Here is a 25,774-nt window from a genome sequence, read left to right as displayed (position 1 = left end):
ACAATTTATTTGTTTTTTCATCGCTTCGTTCCAAGAGCCATAACTTTTTCATTTCTCCATTAACATAGCTGTAAAGATGAGAAACCTGACCAGCAACGAAATCTTATTTGTAATTCCTCTCTTTTAAATTTTTCTTTAACCCCTTAAAGACACGTCTACTTTGAGCTTTAAGGACACAATATTTTTGTTGTTTTTTTTATCACTTTGTTACAATAGTCATAAAAAATTTATTTTTATGAAAGAAAGGGGCAAAACTACAGGGGTGCAGAGATTGCAATCACAACCGGGCACGGAAGCCTATGGGAGCCCAGAAGATTTTTGCCCTAAATGAGGGGACCAGTATTATAAATAATGTTTAATAGTTGGGGGTCCTGGTTACAAATTTTACATTGGATCCCAGGATCGTCATGTTGCGCCTCCTCTATATATCTGTGTATCCTATCTATCTATCTATCTATCTACATCATCTATCTATCGTGAACTTGTGTAAAAGTGTATGTAACACATACCTGTTCCTGCAGGTCCTGTCATCTCCTGTATATATCAATACAAAATATCCAGCACCATGTAGGATATACTTGAGAAAGGCTGATACTCAGCCGAGACATCACACACGGGTGACCAATAAAATAAATCATCTTATATGGATGTTACGGTACTTTGACTTTCTCCTGTATATAACAAGTCTATTTTGCCTATTCAACCTTAATCTTCCAGAATATGATAAAACAGGCACAAGATACAAACATAAAAACTGTATAGAAGTTTCATATTTATCATTTATATCTAGAATATATCAATCAGAAGAAAATCAAATGGACCATTCCATGGCAACGTTTGCCATGTACACGATGCTTTATGCAATAACTTCTAACCAACGTCCACGGCTCGGATACCTTTGTAATGTCAGCTACTGCTTTGTAACAGTATCACGCTGTCACTCCAGAGCATAATGTGACCTGTCAATCTGAGATTACAGTGTGAAATCTGAGCTATTCAAGAACTCATACTGCTAGCTATAAATGATGTGCTTTGTGTAGTGTAATAATAAGGTTGTAATTCCCAACAAGTTCATTTTCATTCACTTGTAATAATTCTTAATAGTGTCAATTTTGTTTTCTGTACTGGTTGCAGTCTTCTAATATTATTTAACAGAGATTTCAGTGAATCAACTGGTATAAATGTTTTACAGGCCAGGAAATCTGTCTGATTATTTTTGTTTTTAAATGCATTAAAGCCATTTGTATTAAATTCAGAGCTTTACCGATATGTTTTCTTTTAGAGCTTTCAATGTCTATGAAGAATAATGACCTGTGACTGTACCCACTTGAGACAGAAGCGTTTTAAATAGGGGGATCTACACTAGCAAGCACTTAGAAAGCTCAAGCCTGGGACAAGTGACATCATCGTGGTGACATTACTTAAAGGGGTTATGTGCTTTTTTTTTTAATTATTATTTATAGAAAAGGAAATCATGCACTTTTCTAATATATATATAGTAGTGAATGGCAGTTACGGAAACAGCATAGCATCCGAGCTACGCTGTTTCTGTAACTACCATTCCGTTTTATGGGACTCATAGAAACAGCGTAGCTCAGCGAGCTATGCTGTTTTCTTCTTCATGGTCGAGAATCACACGAGTCAGCCGGAGAAGAGAGAGGTAGAACAGAGTTTAGGGGGCCCCGTTCTAGAGATAGGTGCAGGTCCCAGAGTTGGCACCCGCATCTATCTGACATTTATGGCATATCCTGTGGATATGCCAAAAAATTTCCCTGATGGGAAACCCCTTTCATATGACTAACCTTGGCATCAGTCATGTAGCACACACCATGTGACCCCCTAGCATTCAGTTAGCAACAGGGTTACATGACATACATGTGTTGGGGAAACATAGAGGATCTTCTGGCCGGGGACTTCGATATTGTAGCTCCAGACGTCAGGGGCTGTTCCAGAGCCGGAGCCACACTTTTACAACTGGAACATCGTGCTCTTTTCACAGACACAAAGAAAAAAGTATTTTGTATTGGAAAAGTGGCTGGGGACCTTCATACATATGCTAAACACCACAACTGCATTGATATAACCCAGATTATGCCATATAATCAGAGCCATATAGTTAAGGATCAAAGCAAAAGTTGACAACCACAGTTGGTCTGTGAACTATCTAACTTTATTTCTATAGATCTGAAACTTATTTAATTGCACATTTAGATGGGTAGTAGACTATTTATTAGAAATATGGCCCTCATGTAGGCTTTTTTTTACCATGCTGCATTTTATATTGCCATTTTATTTGTTATGTCAAGGTAAGGCATATGACAGAATACAAAAATTTGAAGGCTGCATACTCAAAAAGGCAATTTTTCTCGGGAAAAGGACTTGGATGAATTGAGGACTGAGTGGATAAGTGGAGATGAGATTCAGTGTGGATAAATGCAAGGTAATGCATTTTGGGAGTAAAGAATATTCATGTGTCCTCCACATTAAATTAGACCATATTAAGTGAATTGTTGATGGAATAGGATTTGGAAGTAATTGCGGATAATAGAGTTTGCAACAGCACACAATCTCAATCAGCAAAAGCCAGCAAAATGGGTTCCTGTACTAAAAAAGATACATTTACAAGAGGAAAGTATAATTTTCACTTCCCCTATCAGAACTTTAATATGGAGTATGGATTTTGGGCCAAATTAACAAGTGGACATTGAAGCACTGAGAGCGCGCACAGGCAGGCCAAGATAATAACAACGTAATGGAAGATCTTGAAAATCTGTATGAAATGTGCATCCTCTTACAACATTCAAGTCTATTGCAGCTTAAAGAATGAAAAAGAAATCCAGGCTTCTTTTAATCAACTCGCTGCAACTAAGATACAAAATCAACCAGGAATATATGAATACAGGAAACATAATTTACTAAAATAGGGAAGATTTCTATTCTGTCATAACATTTCCCAAATTATACCTTATTTTCCAATATGCGCAAGCATGGGCTAGTTATATAATAATACTTGCAACAGAAAGTTAACATTTAATAGTTTAAGATAATAAGGGTGAAGCGTAGAAAAAAGTTATTCAATTACATCATCAGTAATTAGTAAATCATTTAGTTATAATTAATAAATCAGTTAATAAATTGATATGATAGTGGGATAAGTGGAGTCACCCTTTAAGCACACCGGACTTTCATTTTTAACGATTTTTGTCTACTTGGGCCAATTAATTTTGCACCCAATGTGCCAAATCCTAATAAAGCTAGGGCTACATGACAACTTTGGCTACGACATAGGTCGCACGACCAAAGATCGTGTGTGGCGCCCTACTGGTATCACAGGTAATGAAGTCAATGTAGCTGCATTGCAACCCATGGGTTGCTGTGACCGTGACACTGCAGCCTCAAGAAAACCGAACCTGCTGGATTTTTTGCGCCACTTGCAGTTATATATCCTATGAAAATAGTTAGTTTTCCTAAGGGTTTGCGTATACGACCAGACTACTGTTCTGTGCAGGAACCTTATATGTAAAGCCAAAGATGGAATCCAAACTCATTTCTCAAGCCTTTCTCACAGAAAACAATTCAAAACTACCCTCCACCCACAATGAAATGAAAATAGTAAATATTGTGCACAGAGGGCCATGCCTCATTTATAGGGGTTTTCCAGGATTAAAAAAAGATGGCTGATTTCTTCCAAAAACAGTGCCACACATGTACATGGGTTGTGTCTGGTACTGCGGCTCAGCTTTATTAAGGTGAATGGGGCTGGAGCTTCAATGCCACATACAACCTGTGGTGCTGTTTTTGGCATAAAGTGCTTATATTCATAATTGGCCTGTATAAATAACATGAACAATCTTTACTGACTTATTGAAATGTCCTTCGTTGGTTGGTAATGCAAAAATTAAATTTTGTTGGTTGGCAATTGTACAGGTTACGCTCTCTGTATAACAGTTTTTTTTCCGTATTTTGTAACTATAGTAAACATTTTTAATTGAGATTAAAAGTTGAGTTAATCACAGTGATTGTCCCAAGTAAACTGGTCTTTACTGTACATATTCAACCCTCCTCTGATGCCCTGGCATGTGGTTTCAATGACATTTATGCATTTTAATGTAATATTAGTAAAGGGGTCATGATATCTGGTAGTTGATAAGCCCTCTCCCTTTAGCAGTATCAGGCCCCTTCTTGAAATACATTTAATTAATATTTAATAGGACATAAATTAAAAGTTACACATTATTTTTCACATTATTTTTTTTTTTTATGGGGGATAATAATTGTTATGATAATAAAGCAAATATCAGCATTTATGAGCCAGTTAGGAGGAGGCACAAAAACAATCCGCATAGCTCTCAAATAAAAGAAATCTGGCAAGTGGTACAATATTAATTAAAATAAGGCCGAAATATAAATAGTAACTAGCGTGATATTTCATTTTGCCAAACACGAAACCCAAGGAAAATACTAGCGTACTATTTACAGATGTCACTGAAGATGTAGAATAGGATGGAATCCATCCAGGACATTATGTGCTTGGCATAACGTTAAAACATTCAATAACAACAACATACACGGGAACAAAACAACCATGAAAGCATGTACTATTAGTATTGAAAAAATGAAGGTGCCCATCTAGTAAAAGGGTTATATTCACAGCACCTGCTTTACTAATGCAATAGTTGATATGCATATGTTGCCCAGATATACTAGTGGGTCCCTTAATGCCCCCGTCACCAAGCAGGAAGGTAAAGAACACCTTAGCATTTCATCTACAATGCAGATTTCTGTTCCATTCAGGAGCTATGGAAAGCTGGGCGATAACTATAGTCACTGCAATGGTTGCAAATAGCAGCTGTCAGTCAGAGAGTGCGACATAACGTGTGTCACCTCTCCCTATTGAAGGGAATGACACTAGTCCTGATGGTCTGAACCCTCGAAGCTTGAAACCCTGAACCCAGACTTGGTGCGCAAACCTCAAGAAAAGCAGCGGCACAGGATGCAGCTACATTCCCTAGTTTATTGATTGGGCAGTGTTATTTGGGCACTGTTTGATTGTATTATTTAAGCACTATATGGTACAGCACACGGTTGGATGTCCATATAAGGTACTGCATAGGGCACCAATCAACTTAACCCTTTTAAGAACACGGCCAATTTTCATTTTTTTCATTTTCGGATTTTCCTCCCCACCTTCCAAAAGCCATAACTTTTTTATTTTTGTATCGACATAGCCGTATGAAGGCTTGTTTTTTTGCATGATAAGTTGTAGTTTTTCATGGGACCATTCAATGTACTACATAATTTACTGGGAAACTGAAAACAAATTAGTTGTGGGGTGAAAAGAGTAAAAAACAGCGATTACGCCATTTTTTGGGGGGTTTTATTTCTACAGTGTTTTTTAGGCGGTAAAAATTACATCTTCACTTTATTCCATGGGTTGATACGATTAAGGCGATACCAAATTGAAGTTTTTTTTAGGTTTTACTACTTTTATGGAAAAAAAGACTATTTGTATAAAAAAATAATTGTTTTGTGTCGCCATATTCTGAGAGGCATAATTTCAATTTTTCCGTCACCTGAGCGGTGTGAAGTTTATTTTTTGTGGAGCGAGCGATCGTTCTTATTGGTACCATTTTGGGTATATGTGACTTTTTAACCCCTTCCTGACATCCGTCATATATATATACGGCGCACATCGGGTGGAGGAATATGGAGCGGGCTCACGGGCTGAGTACGCTTCATAGGATGAGTGTGTCGGCTGTGTGTTACAGCCGACAATTCCAGGTAATGAGCGGGATCCCGCTCGTTTAACCAATTTAAATAATTGAAAACAGGGGGGCGACCGCCTGTAGCGTTCCAATGGCCCCCCCGCAACGAGATCTGGGGGTGCCGTTGGTTGGCATGGCAGCCTAGGGGCCTGATGAAGGCCCCCAGGTCTGCCATCTTTGTACTCCTATGAAGACCAGGGCTTCATGGGAAACTGTCAGAATCATGATATACTGCAATACATCATGTAAGCGATCCAAAGATCGCTGGTTCAAGTCCCCTAGTGGGACTAGTAAAAAAAGTTTAAAAAAAACTTTGAAATAAAGGTTTTTTTTATAATTAAAAAAAAAACCTTTTCCCATTTTCCTCCAAGCACAAAGTAAAAATAAAATAAAACATTAACATAACTGGTATTGACGCGTCCGTAAAAGTCTGAACTATTACAATATATCATTATTCAGTCCGCACGGTGAACGCCATAAAAAACGAAAAATAAAAAAACGTCAGAATTGCTTTTTTGTGGTCACTTAATATCTCACAAAAAAATGACATAAAAAGTGATCAAAAAGTCTCATGTACCCCAAAATGGTACAAATATAAACTACAGCTCGCCCCACAAAAAATAAGCCCTCATACCGCTAAATCGCCGGAAAAATGAAAACGTTATGGCTCAGAATATGGCGACAAAACTCAAATTTTATTTTTATCATCAGTTTTTTCATTGTAAAATTTGTAAAACATAAAAAAAACTATATAAATTTGGTATCACTGTAAAGGTATTGACCCGCAGAATAGAGTTAACATGCCGTTTTTACCGCACGGTGAACACTGTAAAAATAAAACATCACCCAAAAGATTGAGGAATCGCTGTTTTTTTTCATTTTCCACCCCACAATTCTTTTTTCCAGTTTCCCACTACATTATATGATACAATAAAAGTTCGGAAAATCTACAAACCGTCCCCCAAAAAACAAGCCCTCATACGGCAATATTGATGGAAAAATAAAAAAGTTACGGCTTTTGGAAGGTGGGGAGGAAAAAACAAAAGTGAAAATCCGAAAAATGGCTGCGGTGGGAAGGGGTTAATCACTTTTTATTTCACTTTTTGGGGAGCCATGGTGACCAAAAAACAGCACTAGGGAAGTATCATCGCTGTGTGGGGACACTATTACTGTGTGCCATACAAAGGGGGCACTATGAAAGTGTATGGGGCCTAATGGAGCACTATAACAGTTTCTTACCCTAAGGAGGGCACTATTACTGTGTGGGGGAACAAAGGGAACTGGGTGTGTATGGACAGGAATTGCAAGGGAAGAGACGTGGCATGTTGTAAAAAAAAAAAAATCCCAGCTGAGTTGTCCCTCTTCTTAAGATCTACCGTGACATACAGAAGTAATGTTTAGGCCATACACTGTACTAATACAGGGGCTATTTTCATAGCATAAATTTTTTTCACAAACATACCTGTTCCAATCACATTGTAAGCCTGCACATGTTTTCTAGGAAAAAAAACATCATATTTTTTACAGAAGAACTAATTCCTTTAACCCCTTTTATTTTTCATTTTGTTTTTTCACTCCCTGCCTTGCAAGAGCCATAACTTTTTTATTTTTCCATCAAGAGAGTGGTGTGAGGGATTATTTTTTTGCAGGATGTGTTGTAGTTTCTAATGGCACTATTTAAGTTACCATATAATGTACCAGGAAACTGAAAACAAATTATTTGCAGGCTGAAATTGGAAAAAACTGAGATTCTTACATTGTTCTCTGGTTTTAGTTTTTACGGCTTTCCCCGTGCAGTAAAAATGGCAAACAAACTTTATTCTGCGGCTCAATACGATTATGGTGATACCAAATTTACATAGGTTTTTTTTATATTTTACTATTTAAAAAAAAAAAAAACTGTTAAAGAAAAAAAATAATTAGTTTCACCACATTCTAAGAGCCATAACTTTTGTACTTTTTCGTCGATTGAGCGGTGTCAGGGCTTATTTTTTGCGTTTTCTGATTCAATTTTTTTTGTGCTAAGGTGACCAAAAAATTTGGCAGTTTCATTTTTTTTGTTTTATGGCGTTCAATAATGGTATATTGTAATAGTTCGGACTTGAACTAGCGATTGCCAGATCGCTGGTACAATACACTACAATACTAATGTATTGCAGTGTATAGTCATTTTTACAGAAGGCAGTACTAGGGGCCTTCATTAGGACCCCGGGCTGCCATGAAAACCATCGGCACCTTCGCCGATCGCATTGTGGTGGCATTGATGAGCTGTCGGTGGGCCGCCCCCTCTTTTTAATGCCTCAGATGCTGCGGTCGCGATTGACCGCAGCATTTGAGGGATTAAATGTCCAGGAACAGCGCGATCGCTGTACCTGGCCATTAGTGCCAGGTGTCAGCTGTAAAACACAGCTGACACCTGCAGCGTATGGAGTGTGCTCAGCCCGTGAGCGCGCTCCATACTTCCCTATAACGCTTATCACGTACATGTATGTGATAATGCGTCAAGTGGTTAAAGGGGTTTTCCACTACCGGACAACCGATGACCTATCCACCGGATAGATCATCAGCATATGATCAGTGCGAGTCCGACACCCGGACCCCATATCGATTAGTTGCCCGGATGTCATTGTAAAGTATGCAGTATACGAAGCCAGAAGCAGTTGGCTTTTTTCTTTTTCGCTTTTTGCTGCCTGTTTTTGCCTGGGGCCGTTGAATGCAAAAAACGCAGCAAAAAAACGCTTAAACGACCGCTGCAGGTTTTTTCTGCCTCCCATTGATTTCAGTAGGAGGTCAGATGTGGAAACCATTCGAAGTAAGAGACACTTTTTTTTTCACGAGTGGTCAAAAGCTTCACGGGAAGAAAAACGCCTCACCCTCTTTGAATTCGTTGGGGACGTTTTTTGGCCCAGATGATTTCCGCGTCAAAATCAGTGCCAAAAAACTCTGTGTGAACAGACTATTACTGATACATTAGTCCAAATCATAAGAACTGAAGTACCACTTCGATCTACTACATATGATATCATGAAGAAATAATATAATAATCCAATTTGCCCTACAAAAGTAATGAATGTTTGTCCTGCACTCTCCTCAATATATTATGGTTATTCATCTGTGTATATTTTGTACAGACATCTTGTGGCCGATTCTTTGTGGAAATGCTGCAGTCTAACAAAGAGGTAGTGTCCATTCATTCTGCTCCCTTGTGCCTTTGCTGTCCCGGTAGAGCGCTGCATCGGACTGCAGGGACCCAGTTATATTCTAGACTTTACTTAGCGGGAAACCTCATTAACAGATAATTAGCAATCATGAACAGGCCTTAGCGCAGCGTAAATGGACATTCCCAACACTTAAAGATAAATAATGACCATTGAAAGTAAAAGGAACGTCAGGCTTTTATACAGAAAGATGCAGGTCAGGCCAGCAACAAGTAAAAGACGTTGTATTTAGAAGACTCTCCATTGTTTTCTTCCTATTCCTCCTACAACCAGACTCTGGAAGGGGAGAATTTTAATGTCTCTCAAATTTTATCAAATAAAATACTTCACAGACAGGGAATGTGGATTTGTATGGACGTTTTATTCAACAAGATACTCAAGAGGCCTGAGAAAGGTCTGCTGGTGATCTGCATCCATCTATGTGTGCTATTCGGCTTTTTTTCCCCCTCAAAACAAAGTGCAACCTAGGTACAGAAAGAATGCGGGCATATAATTGGCTACTATAGGAGGGCCAAGGAAAAGTCTGTCAGGGCAATTAGTAACAGTGCCACTTTGTCTCAACCAACATTTATAATACAGAAATAATGTTTTATCCCCAGCACTCATAGCCATGCGTGTCACCCATGGTAACGCCATGATGATTAGTTGACAATTGTCACATACTGTTTATTCAAAATTTGGCATCAAAGGTGGTGCAAAGGATTATATTTATTAATGTTTTATTAGTACAGATTTACAAAACAACTACATTTATTTCATAAACCTTTCCAGTAGCACAACTGAGCTCGAACTCATATCATCCTGTCAGAAATAAACTTTGATCACCGGTGAAAGTCAGCGATGAAAGCTCACGTCTGCTTGGATGCTACAGTACTAATACTATCTGTTCTGTTTTAAACAAAAAAAGTAAAGAATTGCTATAGGGTGCATAAATCACAAGATCCATCTTTGTCTACCTCTATTGCGTTTTGTCAGCCAAATAATGGGGATCACCCATCACAAGCATAGTGAAACTAAACTAAAATGTACAGTTTAGTGGATATATATTTCTTTCTGTCCAGTCAAGAATGAAGACTAAACAAATGCCCCTTTTCTACAACTGATTACTCATGTAAGAGGTCAAAGGCCACTGAGCTTGAATTAACTAAAAGCACATCTCTGCTCCAACATGAAAAATTGTGCTATGCTGAGAACTCCATAATCAGTTATGTTCCTGAAATCTCAATTTCCTAGTAGATGAAAACTGCAGGTAGTACCTATCATACGAAAGCCATTTTGAGCAGTTATGGAGTGATTATTTTGTCACAGAGTCACTCAGGCTTCATAGAAATACATAGTCCCTGCGCTCTCCATCCTTTTCCCTCTATCGCTCCTCCTGTTAGAGTTTACAATGAATTCATTCATTCAATGTATTCAGTTTGGGAATTAAAAGATAGAAAACTCAGGTATATATAGATATAAGTTTTTACAATAAAACTGCAGTGATTTAATTCAGTATACAGAAGGACATTTCCTCAATAGGTTTTATAACAATAATTTACTTAACCCACTTGAAAGGTATTTGAGTCAGCACCTGCAGTATGTTTTTAAAAAGGTTCCAGACTGTACACCAGAGGTGATTGATTCACCACTTCCCCCCTCCCCCCGGGGGAACAATATACTCATGAAGACACAAGACTCATAACTATGACTCCGGTGTATTTTTGATCGCTCTTATTAAAAAAAACGGCACAAGATGTTTTTGCTTTTTTGGAAAACTAACAAATTGTAACGATAATTGCCTGGTGCACGTGAGCCTTTATTTGTCTCGCTCCACTGATCAAATCTTCAGTTACCCTCAAATAGTATATTGTTCTTCATTGTCTGGTCATTGTTCTATTTTTTAGAATAATAAAACACAAAAAAATGTTTAAAACAAAGTTTAAAAGTTGATCTCAACTTAGCATGTAGAAGCAGCAAATTGTTGAAGCCATACTATGACGATGAATACTTGCAGGACAAATTTCTCATAATACTGACCATTACGGCAAGGAGTGTGATTTATTATTAATAATAATAATAATGTTTATTTTTATGCCGTGCTTTTCTAATTTGACTGGAACTATAGTTTTCTTTAAATCCTCTAGGTAGAAAATAACAAATAACTTCACTTTTTACATTGGACATTTACAGGTTTAGCTATGCATAACAAGTCCAATGGTAAATTAAAATAAGAATATTCCAGTTTATCCACTATTTTGTGTTACCAAGATTAGAATTTTACAACTGCTCAAAGGAATTTCAAATTCTCAAAGCGAGGGGAATGTGACCAATAATTTCAGCATGTAAACCAAATGCTATTCCTAAACCCGCATTGGCCCTAAATTGATTTCCTGGGGTGCTGTTCCACTTTGCAAGAGGTTATGAGTGCTTTTACCCACAGAGATACTCATTCCAGTATAATGTCCCTGTTATAGACTATGTTCTTCATTACCTGCATATCAAAATTTTGAAGGGAGTAAATATCACCGATTCATGGAATAATATTCAAGAAAGTTTAAGAGAATAAGCCAAAGGACGCTGAATTTCGGTGCTTACATTTTTCTTTGACCATTTCCATCAAGAGAATATTTTTTACATAAGATTTTGGCCAATTTTTTAGTTTTTAGTTAATTTTTTATCTAAAACCAGACATAAAAGCTGAAAACAATTTGGGAAATTTATAAACCTTTCTACGTCAGTTTTCTGGCATAAAAAATAGCAAAAGGGCACAAAGATTTTCATTTGCAGTGCACATTTATGTAAAGTGGACAGGGTCACCACATCCCAACAAATTTATTATAATTTGCACCAGAAAACTGGCGTAAATTATAGCCCTACGGGGCATGGCAAGGTAGAGGACCGTGTTGGGCATCAGGACCTTGTATGAGCCGTGCTGGAATGCTGAGGGGACCCTGAGGGAGAAGTGAAGAGGAGCGGTTAGGTGAGTATCATTTTTTATTTGATGCCAGATTGGGGATTGGGAATAAATGGTTCATGACCACGGTCTTTGGGCTACAATTATGGCGGACGGCCGCAGTCAAGGCCAGCAGTAAGATGCGACAGATTTCTTTATGAAGAATCGTGTGCCTGTTAAAAAAAACCTGTTGTATCTTACTCCAGCAGAGCAGATGGTTAAGACTGGCATATGAAACATCAGTCTTAGTAAATCTGCCCCAATATGCGCATTTTAATAAAAGATCTTTTTATCGTCTGCAAATTTACCTTCCTCAGATTACCTTACACTTCAGTCAGTAACAGCAGGGGGCGTAAGCGATGCACACTGCATAAAAACATGTAGCAGATTCTCAATCTTTGCACTTTTATTATTATTATTTTTTCCATTTTCCTAATGTGGAAATGTCCCCAGGTGTGATGTGAATGAATCTTCCTGCTGGAGAAACATGATTGACAACTTCCTATACTGAAGCTGAGAGCAAATAACGCTGGCAGTGGATCAAAGGAAAGTGTGTGCTGCTACAAAGACAACAGATCTACAGAGGAAAAGAAAGAGCAAATTAGAAAGTGTGACTATTGTGGGGTTACAGGGCAATCTAGCAACTAATTGTCTGGTGTGTGTGGTTTCCAGACTCTCCTCCAAATACGACTGATGCATTACAAGATAAGCTGAAATGTCATAAAACACATAAAGGACCCCCTAAAATGCATCTCAAATGAAATGTCACTATTGTTTCTGCTTCTTAGTGCTGTCTATCAAATTCACATACATAACTTACAAGTGATGATAACATATCGCATTTTAGGGGAAACATTTTTGCCATATATTTATTTTTATATATACAAAATGAACCCACTGCACTTACATGAGGCAAGATATGAAATCCTACCCAATTGACTTGATAGGTAACGCATTTTAAGAAATTGCTGACCAGTCATACATATATATTATCTGTTTGGTGCCGTAAAATATATTGCACAAATGGCATAAATATGTAAGAGTGCAAGATAGAAGAATGCTAGTTGCCAGGACTTTTTTTTTTCTGGTGGAAAGTCAATCTGTCTATCTATCTATAGCCATCTATCTACATATACAAAACCATGGACGGGGAAAGCTTTCTTGGTGCCCAAGGCAGGGGTATCAAAATGTGACTACCACCCTCTGTCCCCAAAGTTCAGCATGAAAGCCACAGAATTAATTATATATATATATATATATATATATATATCACATTGAGAAATAAATATATTTTTTACACACACACACATATATATATATATATATATGTATATATATATATATATACACACACAAACAACATAAATGTCTACTCTTGTGGCGCCATTACTTTACCAATGAGTACCTTCCTTTAATGCATGAGAAGTGATCAATGAACCCTGGAACTTATTAGCATTATTAGCCGCAACTGATCGTCCAATTGGCTGTAGAATTAAATTTAAAAGGCAATTTATTTTATGGATTTGTAAAATCCACCCCCTTCATGCCGGCCCTGTCTATATGTATCAACCTATCTATACCTACCTATTTATCCCATATCTATCTATCTATCTATCTATCCTGTAGGTAGAAGAAATATTTGCGGGAGGAATCCTCCAGCTCACCTTTAGCAGATTCGTGACGTTGGCTGCGCCCGGATCTCCATGTCGGCACAAGGTGTAGAGAACAAACAGGAATACAAGGAAGAGATCCAGCGCCAAAACGATGAATAGTATTTAAAAAGGAAACTAGGTTCCAATTTTATTTAGAAAAATATTTAAAAACAAGCCAAAAATCTCAAACAAGCCATGATTAAGGACGCTGTGGACGTCTGAAACGCGTAGGCAGCGTGCATACCCTCAATCCACCCTTGCACTTGGAAAGTTGTTCTAATTTTTAAATATTTTTCTAAATAAAATTGGAACCTAGTTTCCTTTTTAAATACTATTCATCGTCTTGGCGCTGGATCTTTTCCTTGTATCCTGTAGGTAACAAGAACGATGTAACTAAAAGGTCTTCTCATTGTAATATCCGTGGAACATCTGTGTTGCATTTATGCTATACATACTCTATTTCTAAAATATAATTCCTGTTACTACAATTCAAGCAGAAGCCAAGACATTTTGAACAAGTTTATAGTCAGCACAGGGAGACAAATGTCCTCCACAATCCTTTAGACTGAGATTGTCATTGGTGACTATGACAGGTAGGAATATGTTGATAAATATGATAGATTTATAATACACCTGTTCGAGTAATAGTAACCTGTTAATTAGTAATGTAAGCTTAGCCATATGCATGCCTATAGCCCGATACATAGTTTTCTACAGTTCCTCAACATGAATGTTAGCATTTTAGTAAGATGGCTTCAATTTGTTTTGAAACATCAATGGTGTGAAGCAGCAAGGATATAAAGCTATGTCTGCCAGTAACTTACTAAGTACCGGCATTATTAATATTTACAAAAGTAAAAAAAAATGGAGCAACTGCCTTCTAATGAAAATACACTCCTTAGAGTGATTTGGGGATATACCGAAACACGCCAAATGTACCCATAGTGAATGGGAGTCCTAGTTACGCTACAAAAAACGCAAAAAAGCACACACAAAACCCATCATAAAACACACAGAAAACGTGTCAAAACCGCCTGTATTTTACAAAGCGTATTTGACACGTTTACGCATCTTTTTTTGGAGCACCGTGTGAACATGCCCTAAGACTTTTTTCCACAGAGTAATAAAAACAGTAACAAGCAATTTATATATTACTGTATGGAGAAAAAAAAGTAGCTACTACCTTTTACAGACACTCAGAAATCCCATAAAGTAGCGATTAAATCGCTTAACTGAAGCAAAAAAGAGTAAAAACCCTTATACATGAGCCGGTGATTGGGCAAACGAGCGCAAGCGATCAGCCAAAAAATTAGCAAATAGATCGGCTGATCGAAACTTTTATGCTGCCGAAAAAAATCCAATTTGTCGGGAGCACATCTCCACGTGTTAACAGGGGACGTGTTCCCTGTGATTTGCAAGCTGTATGGGGATAAATTAACTTATCAACAAAAGGTAGTCCCCATGTAAATGGAGTAAACGAGTGCTGGTTAACGCCCGTTACCGGACTGGAAATTAAGTGTAACACTTGCCTTACAAGGAAAATAAGACCATGAGCACAAAAATATATGATTGATGCTGAACAGTTGACACAAGATGGATCTAATGATTGGAAAGATTCAATAACAAGAGAAAACCAATAAAGTATCACTGAATCTAGAAATATGGGTATTCTCACATGTTAGACATCATGCTGTTAAATGTACTCCTGCAGTCATAAGAACTATCCTTATTGCCTTACTATATACATGAAGAAAACATATTACATTGCACTGGAGATTTCTCCGTGCTAGATGGGATTAAAATGTGTGAAGGTAAGAAACCCCAACCTGCGTGCAAACTATGTGATCCCGCTGCAAAATGAGAGTATAGGTACCACAAACTACTGTTTGCTTTATCTTCATATTAATAAAAGAACTCAAAAGATTTATTATCCCATTATATATTAATTCTGAAATAGTATAAGGCCAACTCACTACTGAATGTTTTACTTACCATGATCCTTTCTCAACAGTCAGATTCACCCACATTTTGTACTCTTTGGAGCTAAAGAAACAGTGCTCTTTTCAGTTATACATGGAGACAACAAACCGTGTGCATATGCACAAAGCCACCATCCATGTGTAAAACAGGTGAAGTTATAACACAAACATACAAAATCCACTTTTTCATTGAGCTATGCACAAATTATACTATAGGTATAGATTATAAATTAAATATAACATCAGCACCAAAATAATATTTTAGTCAAATGGTAAATATGAATGTATCAGCTGTAATGTGCATAGAAATGGTGGGGCCTCATATATATATATATATATATATATATATATATATATATATATAATATAAAATTATACTAGTTTTACGATTAGGAACTAGTAGCATTATTTTGAGGACAAGTTCCTTCAGGCTGGGTCAGACAAGGCATAGAGATATTTGTACGCACAACAGACTAAGGTTGGAGACCATGTGAATACCAATGGACCAGTATCTCAATACAAAAGACATGTCCTACTTGGAAAATGAGTTGTGGTTTCCTGAAGTTATGCATTACATCTGTCAGTTGCCCGGGAACCTGGAACTAGAAGACACAGTATGTGAGACTTCCTCTAACAAATACTGCTCTTGATGGACAGTGGTTTCTTGAGCTCTCTGTTCTCAAATTGGCTTTTCTTAGCTAAAAGGATGGATGATAGCATAATTGTATATGTATGCGATCATGGACTCAAATTTCACTTTAGTTGCTGAAAGATCTAGTTAGTTTAATCACATTGTACATAGAAATGGGTCCATGTGTGATGAGCAAGAAAACCTCATGTAAAATTGACCAAATATATAGTCTACCACCATCAAAATCCCAGTTCTACTTTATTACTGCATATGTTCTCGCCTACTGCAGAGGAAGTTAAACAGCATCGGAGGTTTCCTTAAAATGTCCTAGCTATATAGGAGCATCAGGAACCCTGTATTTTGTGAAAGATATTAGTCTCCCGAAAGAGATACCCTAACCAGATGGAAAAACCTTTTCTCGCAGTCTAGGCTCAGGGAATAAGTACTTTTAGACAAATCACTCTGTGGGTTCCAAAATGGCTTTAGATATTTTCGATGACCATGATTTATAAGGATATTAAAACTGAAAGCTCAAGATAACCAGATAATTTGGGCAAAGCACCAAACAGATAAAATTGTGCAGTAGACTTAAACCTTGCATGGCCAAGTCAGCCTGTCTATGGACAGAGTATAGTAGGTGACAGAGTAGGGAAGAGATGTCTCTAGTCTATGTATTTGATCAGCCATACTTACTGATCACATACTGTGAGATGCATCAAAGACTTTAATATGGGTACAAACCGGCAAATTTATCATTATAATGTTGAATAACAGCAGTGTTCATCTGTTATAGACTCTACATATACTACTGCAGATCATATACAAGTATCCATCTAATGGTGTTCATGAAAAAAGAATAAAGTCATTTACACAAGTCACAGATGATTCGAGGTTTACTAAACCATAGGCCCCCTAATAACTGTAATTGACATGCGGAAACTGGTTGGATGAAGTACTCTCTCTATGATACATTCCAAGTGAACAGGTTGCATGAAAGTGGAAATCTGCATAAGCACCTTATAAATTGTAATCGGTGTGGTCTGTAGAAGATTAAGGTTGTGTTAAACCAACCATAGACATGGGTTAACTCATGCAAAAGATCTGAATCCCGTACCTTAAAATAAGTTAATGAAACCCCAAAATATCCAATCTTGCCAAATTATTGCCACCACTAATATTATATTGCAGGAAGATCCCGCCAAAAAAGGTGATCTGCTATAAAGAATCTAGTGCCTGTGGTTGGCTCTACTTTTTTCAAAGCAATATCACAGTTAAAAATACTCGACTACCCTAATTTGTAATTTCCAATATCAAACACATAACTTACAATAAACAAGTCACAATTTAAACAGTTGATGGTTGCATCTTGCATCTTTAAAACAGCATGTACTACAATAATGATGAATCCCATTGATAGTACAAAAATGTACATTAGAATCAATTAATAATGCTTTGTTTCTACTGTATTAGGTCATTTATGGTGACACTCAATCCCAAAATCATAAAGTAGACAACATATATATTACATAGAGAAACCTTTACAACAATATGGTAGCTATATATATATATATATATATATATATATATATATATATATGTATATAGAGGTAGAAGAAAATGCAGCACTTCGCAATTGTATAGGTTGGTACTAAGCGATCCCGACCTTGATCCAAACGGGCCTATAGATACATGCAGAAATGACCTCAGCAGTTCAACTTTTGGAGTGCTGCAGTCATTTCTGCATGTATGTATGTGTGTATATATATCTATATCTATATCTATCTATATATATATATATATATATATATATATATATATATATTATAGAGTGTGCGTTATTTATTTAGGTGGTTTATCTTTTAGAATGATTTTTGTAATTTTTGGATGGTGATGCCGAAAATATACAAAATTACTTCATACTTACTGTTACTTACAGTAATAATACTTACTACTTATTTAAGAGTGCGATAGAAGGAAGAAAATAAACAATATGGAAGGTGTAAAGAACACATGACTTGGTTTAAAAACAGATACATGATTTGGATGCTGTACAAGATTTTACTTTATAAATATAATATAATGGAAAATATACAAGAAATTGGTGAATAGGCGCTTCACCAGCAAGGCATTATACTGAATAATTGTAGTAAATTGTAATGGTATATAAGTAATAATCTTTTCACTACTCATTTTCATTAATACATTTATTAAAAAAAACAAGCTTAATGCAAGGGCGTAAGAAAAGTACAACGAATGGAAAAACTAAAAAATGTAGATTTTTTTTACACAATTTACAAATCAACCTAGGTCCCATATATATATATATATATATATATATATATAAAATTCTATATAATTCTATAAATGTGGTTTTTAGTTTTTTATTGTATTTTTATACACGACCACTACATGGATTGTTGAATTTTTTTTCTTCCCATAATCGCTGTATTTTAAAAGAATTGTTAAATATTTTTTTTCCATAACTGCTGGAATTTAAAAGAATGTACGGTAATATATTACATGTTGTATCCCGCAGTAGAACAGCAAAGAATTTTTTAAATTTTCCAATGAAAATCTCAGTTGTACTGAAGGTCTACAGAAAAAAATATCAGTTTGGGATGAAACGTTCTTTTTTTTTTTTGTTTGATTTATTGGATTTTTTCCTGAAAACTTGTCCGGTACACTCCGAGTAAGTAAGCAGTGCTATTTTTACAGATCGCTATCAGTGAGTTAAATTATGTGAGGTGCTTAATCCTCTCAGACTGTTCTTTTTTCATTTAATAACTCAAGCACTTGGAAAGAAGCCGGCCGGGTCTGGAAATGCTAAGCTAAAAAAAAAAAAAATTGTTGATCCACGCCAGACCTGGGATCCTTTAAGAATTTTAACATATGTTGAACATTTAACTGAACAAAAGAAATAACTTAGGCCAAAAATACAGTCACAGGCAGAAAACCAAAACTAGGGAAAAGGGACTAAAAAATGTGGAGCAATGCATCTAATAAAATCCATATGTTAAGAAATCAGCACAGCAAGGGGACTGCTGTGGACAAAGAAGCATAGCCCACAGTCTCTCAGCTGGGACATCGCAATGTTCAAATGAGGCATACCTATATAGGTATATATTTTATATAGTGAACCCATGGGTTTCTATCACTTATACATCAGCAATAAGTTTTAGAAAGTCAACCTCACGACCGGAGTTCTGCAATACAGCCGGAAATGTTTAGGTTTCAAAAGTGTGTAGACAGAATAATATAGTATCTAATATAATATCCACATACTGTGTGTGTGTGTGTGTGTGTGTGTGTGTGTGTGTGTGTGTCTGTGTGTGTGTGTGTGTGTGTGTGTGTGTGTATATGTGTGGACAGAATAATATAGTATCTACACAGTGTGTGTGTGTGTGTGTGTATATATATATATATATATATATATATATATATATATATGCATGTGTGTGGACAGAAAATAGTATTTACACAGTGTTTGTGTGTGCGTGTGTATATGTATATATATATATATATATATATATATGTAAATATATATATATGTATACATGTGTGTGGACAGAGTAATATAGTATCTACACGCTCCGTGTGTGTGTGTGTGTGTGTGTGTGTGTGTGTGTGTGTGTGTGTGTGTGTGTGGACAGAATAGTGTGTGTGTGTGTGTGTGTGTGTTATTCCCTACCTTTTTTTATAATTATTCCCTACCTTTTTTTATAATTACTCATCTGGAAAAAAAACACTGAAGATTAATTGAAAAAATAAATTATAAATTATGACTAATAACCATTTAACATTTATTAATTCCTATACACTGATTCAAATGCAGGAACACCTTCCCAGAAATTAAGAAGGCTTTTACATCTAACCAGGGCATGGTTCTGCTAAATCCCCTCAATGGGCCTTTGCGAAACAATCAATTGAAGTTTCACAGTGACAACTGGATAAGTCTATGACAAGTCAGTGTAAAGTTTTCAGGTGAAAAAATTCTTGGTTATAGATGTGTAAACTATGGATGTGAATGGAGCTACTCTCTCTCTATCCATGTGCTTATAAGGTGGCAGTGGGATATTTAGGCAAGTCTTACTTTCCTTCAAAAGTCATTCATTTTAGATTAGGTGGCACCGCATATAACGAGTGATAACACGATTGCCCAAAAGCAACTGACATTGAGATTTTACATGTTTCATAGAAACTCTACATTTTATTCTGAATTTATTTTATAAAATCATGTATGTTATCTTACAAACACATCATATAATAATACTAATATTAATATTATTAGTTTAGAAATTCGAGCCAAAGCCTGATATCACCCCACATACAAGTACAAAAGTCAACGTGTGCTCAACACTACACACTTAAAAATGCAGTGCACAGGACAACTTACTAAGCTTACATATTGGAAAAATCTATTTGTTCTAATAATGGCCTTGATATCAATATAGTAACACAGCATAATGTATTTTCTATACACATTAATCACAGCTTACGTCAATAGACTCTAGCAAGTCCTATTAACAAGTATTACCATAATTTACCAAGCTGCCATGGGAAATGCTGCACTGTACATGCCAAATCGACCCATTCTAATCATGCCATTGTTTACTACATGACAGGTGATAGTCAATCACAGTCCAAGGTCCACTGTGCTATCATTATATTTTGGGGACCGCATGCATGCATCATGCCAACTGTGGCCCACAGCCACTACATATTACGATCATGTCAATGGCTACTGAATAACACATATAAACTCATCCATTGCTCAACCATCTACCCACCACCCTTGTTAAATCTGCACAGGGTATAGTAATGACTACATGCCATATCTCCATCGTCCATATTACATATATGGCTACACCAAAACGTACTTAAGTCAAGCACTGTGTCTATACTAATAAGACAGGAAAATGGACTGTGAGCACCAAAGGGAAATCAAGTGAATAAACCCAATGAGTGTACAACATTGAAAATTGGGGTTTTCACACTACTGTCATTCAAACTCATACTGAATACGCATGCATTATTGTATTCCATTGTACATTGAATGGCTACAGTCACATAAATCATGAACATGCCATTAAGACCCAAAAAGATGACAGGACATCTCAAAGAAACAAAATACCTATGGTCACCAGGAGTCAATATTTATATGACTGCTCTGTACATATGATCTGTCGTGCTACTGAGGACATCTACACTTCTACTTATATACACAGAAACACACCCACCCATGTATATATTGTACATACACAAACTCTACAGAGTCGTCGTACACTGAACATGGCTATCACTGCACACCATGACGCCAACAGTACATAAAATGATCATGCCAACTTCTATTACTGGGGTAGCCCGGAATTCTGCACTCCACACGTAATGATCATAGAACAGTATACTGCAGTATACACTCATAGCAAGTCCCTAAACATATTACTATGTCAGAGAGAACTTCACTATTATATGGGATAATCACATCAATATATGTATCTCCACACATAACAGCAATGTCAAGCACATCCTACTGTATAAACAGGTCTGGAATTACACTAAACATGCAAATATCATGCAAAATAAACATGTAGAAAAATAAGCACTACAATAAAAACATGCAACGTAATGAACAGTGCATACTGATCATACACTTGTTACATGCAATATACATATATCAGTCATAGTACTTGGAAGTGGAATACTGAAGCCAACTTATCAGGCATCCATGGAAAGGTAGCCACATAAATTTATATCATACACAGCTAAAATTACAAACTAAACCACACAACAAGCATGAAGAATGTGTGTGGCTGCTATTTGAGAGTAGTCTACTATGGCCGTACTCTCACCTATTTTACACATAAGACATATATAATCATACACATATATGCACACATTGGCTAGCTTCACAATGATAAATACGCAGATTAACTTTCTCTTCTGTGGAAATAAAAATATTTTCAAAAACAAGACAACTGTGAAAGGCAAAGTCATAACATATACTATAGAGAGTAGAAAATACACTCTATTAACACCTTGGTCATAGTACTAATTCTAACCATGCCATTTTCCACTGCCCCATTAGCCCAATAAGCTTGTAAATGTGTGTCACACTAAATCCACATGCTGCTAATGCCATTGTAAATGCCAAACAGACTTTCTGGCAAATTTGGGAAAGTGAACCCATATAATACAATACACTTTATGCTCGCCAGCATGTTCTCCATAATATATACTCATCTTGCCATCCAATTACATATAAAATACAATATGTATGCCAGCTTATACTACATAATAAGCATGATGCATGCCAACCAATTCAACATAATACGCACTGTGCTTGCCAACCAATACAACATAGTACGCACTATGCATGCTAACCAATAATACGAAATACGCACTACATGCCAGTTGCCCCACACACAGAACCAAGTCTAAACACACATTCATTACAAGTGGCCGGTGGTTATTTTCTTGGGAGCCCATTTGTGATCATGAGATGCACTTGTAGCACATAATGATCCTGGGCATTAGGGGAAGTAGCCTCAGGTCCCTGGAGTTTCCTACAAACAGCATCTGGAGCTTCTCAAAAAATCAGATAGTCTGCCCAAGATCAAAATGGCATGTCACATACTAAACAGCCACTGAGCTGGCCTGTAGTCGAGACACTGGGGGAGAAAGACTATAATTCATAGCACTTGGCTGAAAACAGAAAACTTATAAAAAGTTTAATTGTGTAAACAGTTGACGTTATCATCTGCAGCCAAGAGCGAGGATACATGCCATGAGTTAAGCTGGCCAAATATTACATTTTTAGGTGGACCTCGCAACAATGACTATTCTTGCACGGTTGTCATACTTTTACAATTTATATGTTGAAAGAATGATTCTATCAGTCAAGTATTACTGAGGATGAAATTGAAAAGCTAAAGATAAAAGCGTTATCATTGTCCTAGTAGATAAGAGAAAATCTGACCGCGCATGGCATCTTGTATCATATTCTACACTGACATTATACCTCCTCATATTTGACAGTTGTGGGTACAGAAGTCTCCTTAACTTCGTAGATTTTTAATGTAACATTCATGGTCCTATTGTTAAACAATACATCTGATCATTCACATACGACTATAGAGCTTATCGTTCATGGTCCTATTGTTAAACAATATATCTGATCATTCACATACGACTATAGAACTTATCGTTCACGGTCCTATTGTTAAACAATACATCTGATCATTCACATACGACTATAGAACTTATCGTTCACGGTCCTATTGTTAAACAATATATCTGATCATTCACATACGACTATAGAGCTTATCGTTCATGGTCCTATTGTTAAACAATATATCTGATCATTCACATACGACTATAGAACTTATCGTTCACGGTCCTATTGTTAAACAATATATCTGATCATTCACATATGACTATAGAGCTTATCGTTCACGGTCCTATTGTTAAACAATATATCTGATCATTCACATACGACTATAGAACTTATCGTTCACGGTCCTATTGTTAAACAATATATCTGATCATTCACATACGACTATAGAACTTATCGTTCACGGTCCTATTGTTAAACAATATATCTGATCATTCACATACGACTATAGAACTTATCGTTCATGGTCCTATTGTTAAACAATACATCTGATCATTCACATACGACTATAGAGCTTATCGTTCATGGTCCTATTGTTAAACAATACATCTGATGATTGACATACGACTATAGAACTTATCGTTCATGGTCCTATTGTTAAACAATACATCTGATCATTCACATACGACTATAGAACTTATCGTTCATGGTCCTATTGTTAAACAATACATCTGATGATTGACATACGACTATAGAACTTATCGTTCATGGTCCTATTGTTAAACAATATATCTGATCATTCACATACGACTATAGAGCTTATGTATCATTGTGTCTATGACATAAGATAGCTCGAATAAGTCAGAAACGACAGCTCACTATTTTTCTCCAATACCCACAGCTCCAATAGCCTCCTTTGTTTTTTGAGAAGGGGGTGTGGTCAGAAAATCTTAATATTGCAACAAATGAATCATATCTTTACGGCAATTATTTGCAGAAATATCTATGGCAGGCTGGATCTCATTCCAGTTGTGGCTAGTATATGAAATGGAGCAAAACTACTTTCATTATAAACATGTGGCCAATTGGGTAGCAGTTATCATTTACGGATACATGCGGATCTGTGTACAGTATAGGTGACGATATTACTCCAGAGTGGACTATGTTGTATACGTGTGCCTATTCAGGTATTTTCTTGGTATTATCTATGGGATGCTCACCCCAAAGCACACAGATGTTTCTAACCAGACTCCATGCGTAGTGAAATACTTACCAGACAACTGCTGCTACATATTATATACTGCCACCAAGTATAGTTCTTCATTGGCATCGCTGCTAAACTCTATCATAAGAGAAAGTTTCTGCACCTCACCTCATTCTGTCATTGCCCGCCACACTGGCATCTCCTTCTTACCTGGGGTTACTCTTGTTCCAGTAGACTGCATACCGGTCTGATATCACTTTGCTGGGGTCATCTGTCCAGACACAGACCCAAATCAGGGCCCCCAGCAGCAGTGGGACCAGGGGCCCCATACTCTGGGACCAAGTTCTTTGCTGCACTCACAGCGGACACCGCGCTGCCATGTCCGGACACTATCCTGGAGAAGTATTTTAGAATAGGAGTAAAGCTCGGTACCACGGTTCTAAGAAGCTGTCACTTAGTCACTTTCCAGCTCTCAGCTCCATGCCATGGGGGATCTGCCTTGTGCCCCAATAGTGGATCTGGCTCTTTTCCTCGCAGGGAGACGGTGGCTTTCACTCAGGCCAGGTGCAAGGAGCAGGCTCCAGCTTAGCTCAGTCTCTCTCTCCGCTTTCATGGTCTAGAGCCCAGGAGGTGATAACTCCTGAGCTCGGGATGAGGGACCAGTCAGGACATCCTAAAGGCTGAGGGGGAAAAAAGAAACAGATCCTGAGGCAGAGTCCAAACAACAGGTATGAAGAACAATGCAGAAACCAAACCAGCACACACACTGCTATATAGAGGACTGTATGACTGCTGCAGATCCCAAGCCCCACTACTGCAAGTGCAAAATCCCTGTCTCCTCACTCCATCCAGCACACGTCTCCCCTCCCTCCTCCCTGTGCCTCCACTCCAGCCAGCCCTCTGCTCTCCTCCCTTACGCTGCATCACTGGGTGTGAGTGAAAAGCAGAACAAGATCCATTATGGCAGATGGAACATCAGAGCTCCCCCTGCTGGAGCCTTTACTGAATATTCTTACAGATACAGCTCTGCTCAGTTTAATCTGATATAGGAAAAACTAACCACACAACTGCCTTATAGGACCACGGAAAGGCTGTTAGAGCTGTGTGGTAACTTTTTTTTGTAATTTATTCAACTGCGACAACTGCAAAACTGTTCAACTGCGAAACCCTGCTACATGCCTCCTGAATTCCAAAATAGGCCGTATCCTTAACCCCTTAAGGACCCAGCCTGTTTTGGCCTTTAGGACACAGCCGATTTTTTCAAATCTGACATGTGTTA

At 37.1% G+C, this 25,774-nt stretch overlaps 1 protein-coding gene across 1 annotated transcript in view; it reads right to left on the bottom strand.

Moving 5' to 3' along the window:
• Positions 1–25,354, bottom strand: part of EFNA2 (ephrin A2) — a 196,247-nt gene extending 170,893 nt beyond the window's left edge. The window contains exon 1 of the mRNA XM_075825387.1: positions 24,706–25,354. Coding sequence (XP_075681502.1) covers positions 24,706–24,824 — 119 coding nt within the window. The 5' untranslated portion in view covers positions 24,825–25,354. The remainder of the gene's footprint in view (positions 1–24,705) is intronic.
• Between the last annotated feature and the right edge of the window lie 420 nt (positions 25,355–25,774).

This window comes from Rhinoderma darwinii, chromosome 1 (genome assembly GCF_050947455.1).
Source record: "Rhinoderma darwinii isolate aRhiDar2 chromosome 1, aRhiDar2.hap1, whole genome shotgun sequence".
In the NCBI taxonomy this organism is placed as follows: domain Eukaryota; kingdom Metazoa; phylum Chordata; class Amphibia; order Anura; family Rhinodermatidae; genus Rhinoderma; species Rhinoderma darwinii.
Note: the sequence above shows the minus strand (reverse complement) of the source record. Positions and strands in the feature narration are given on the sequence as shown.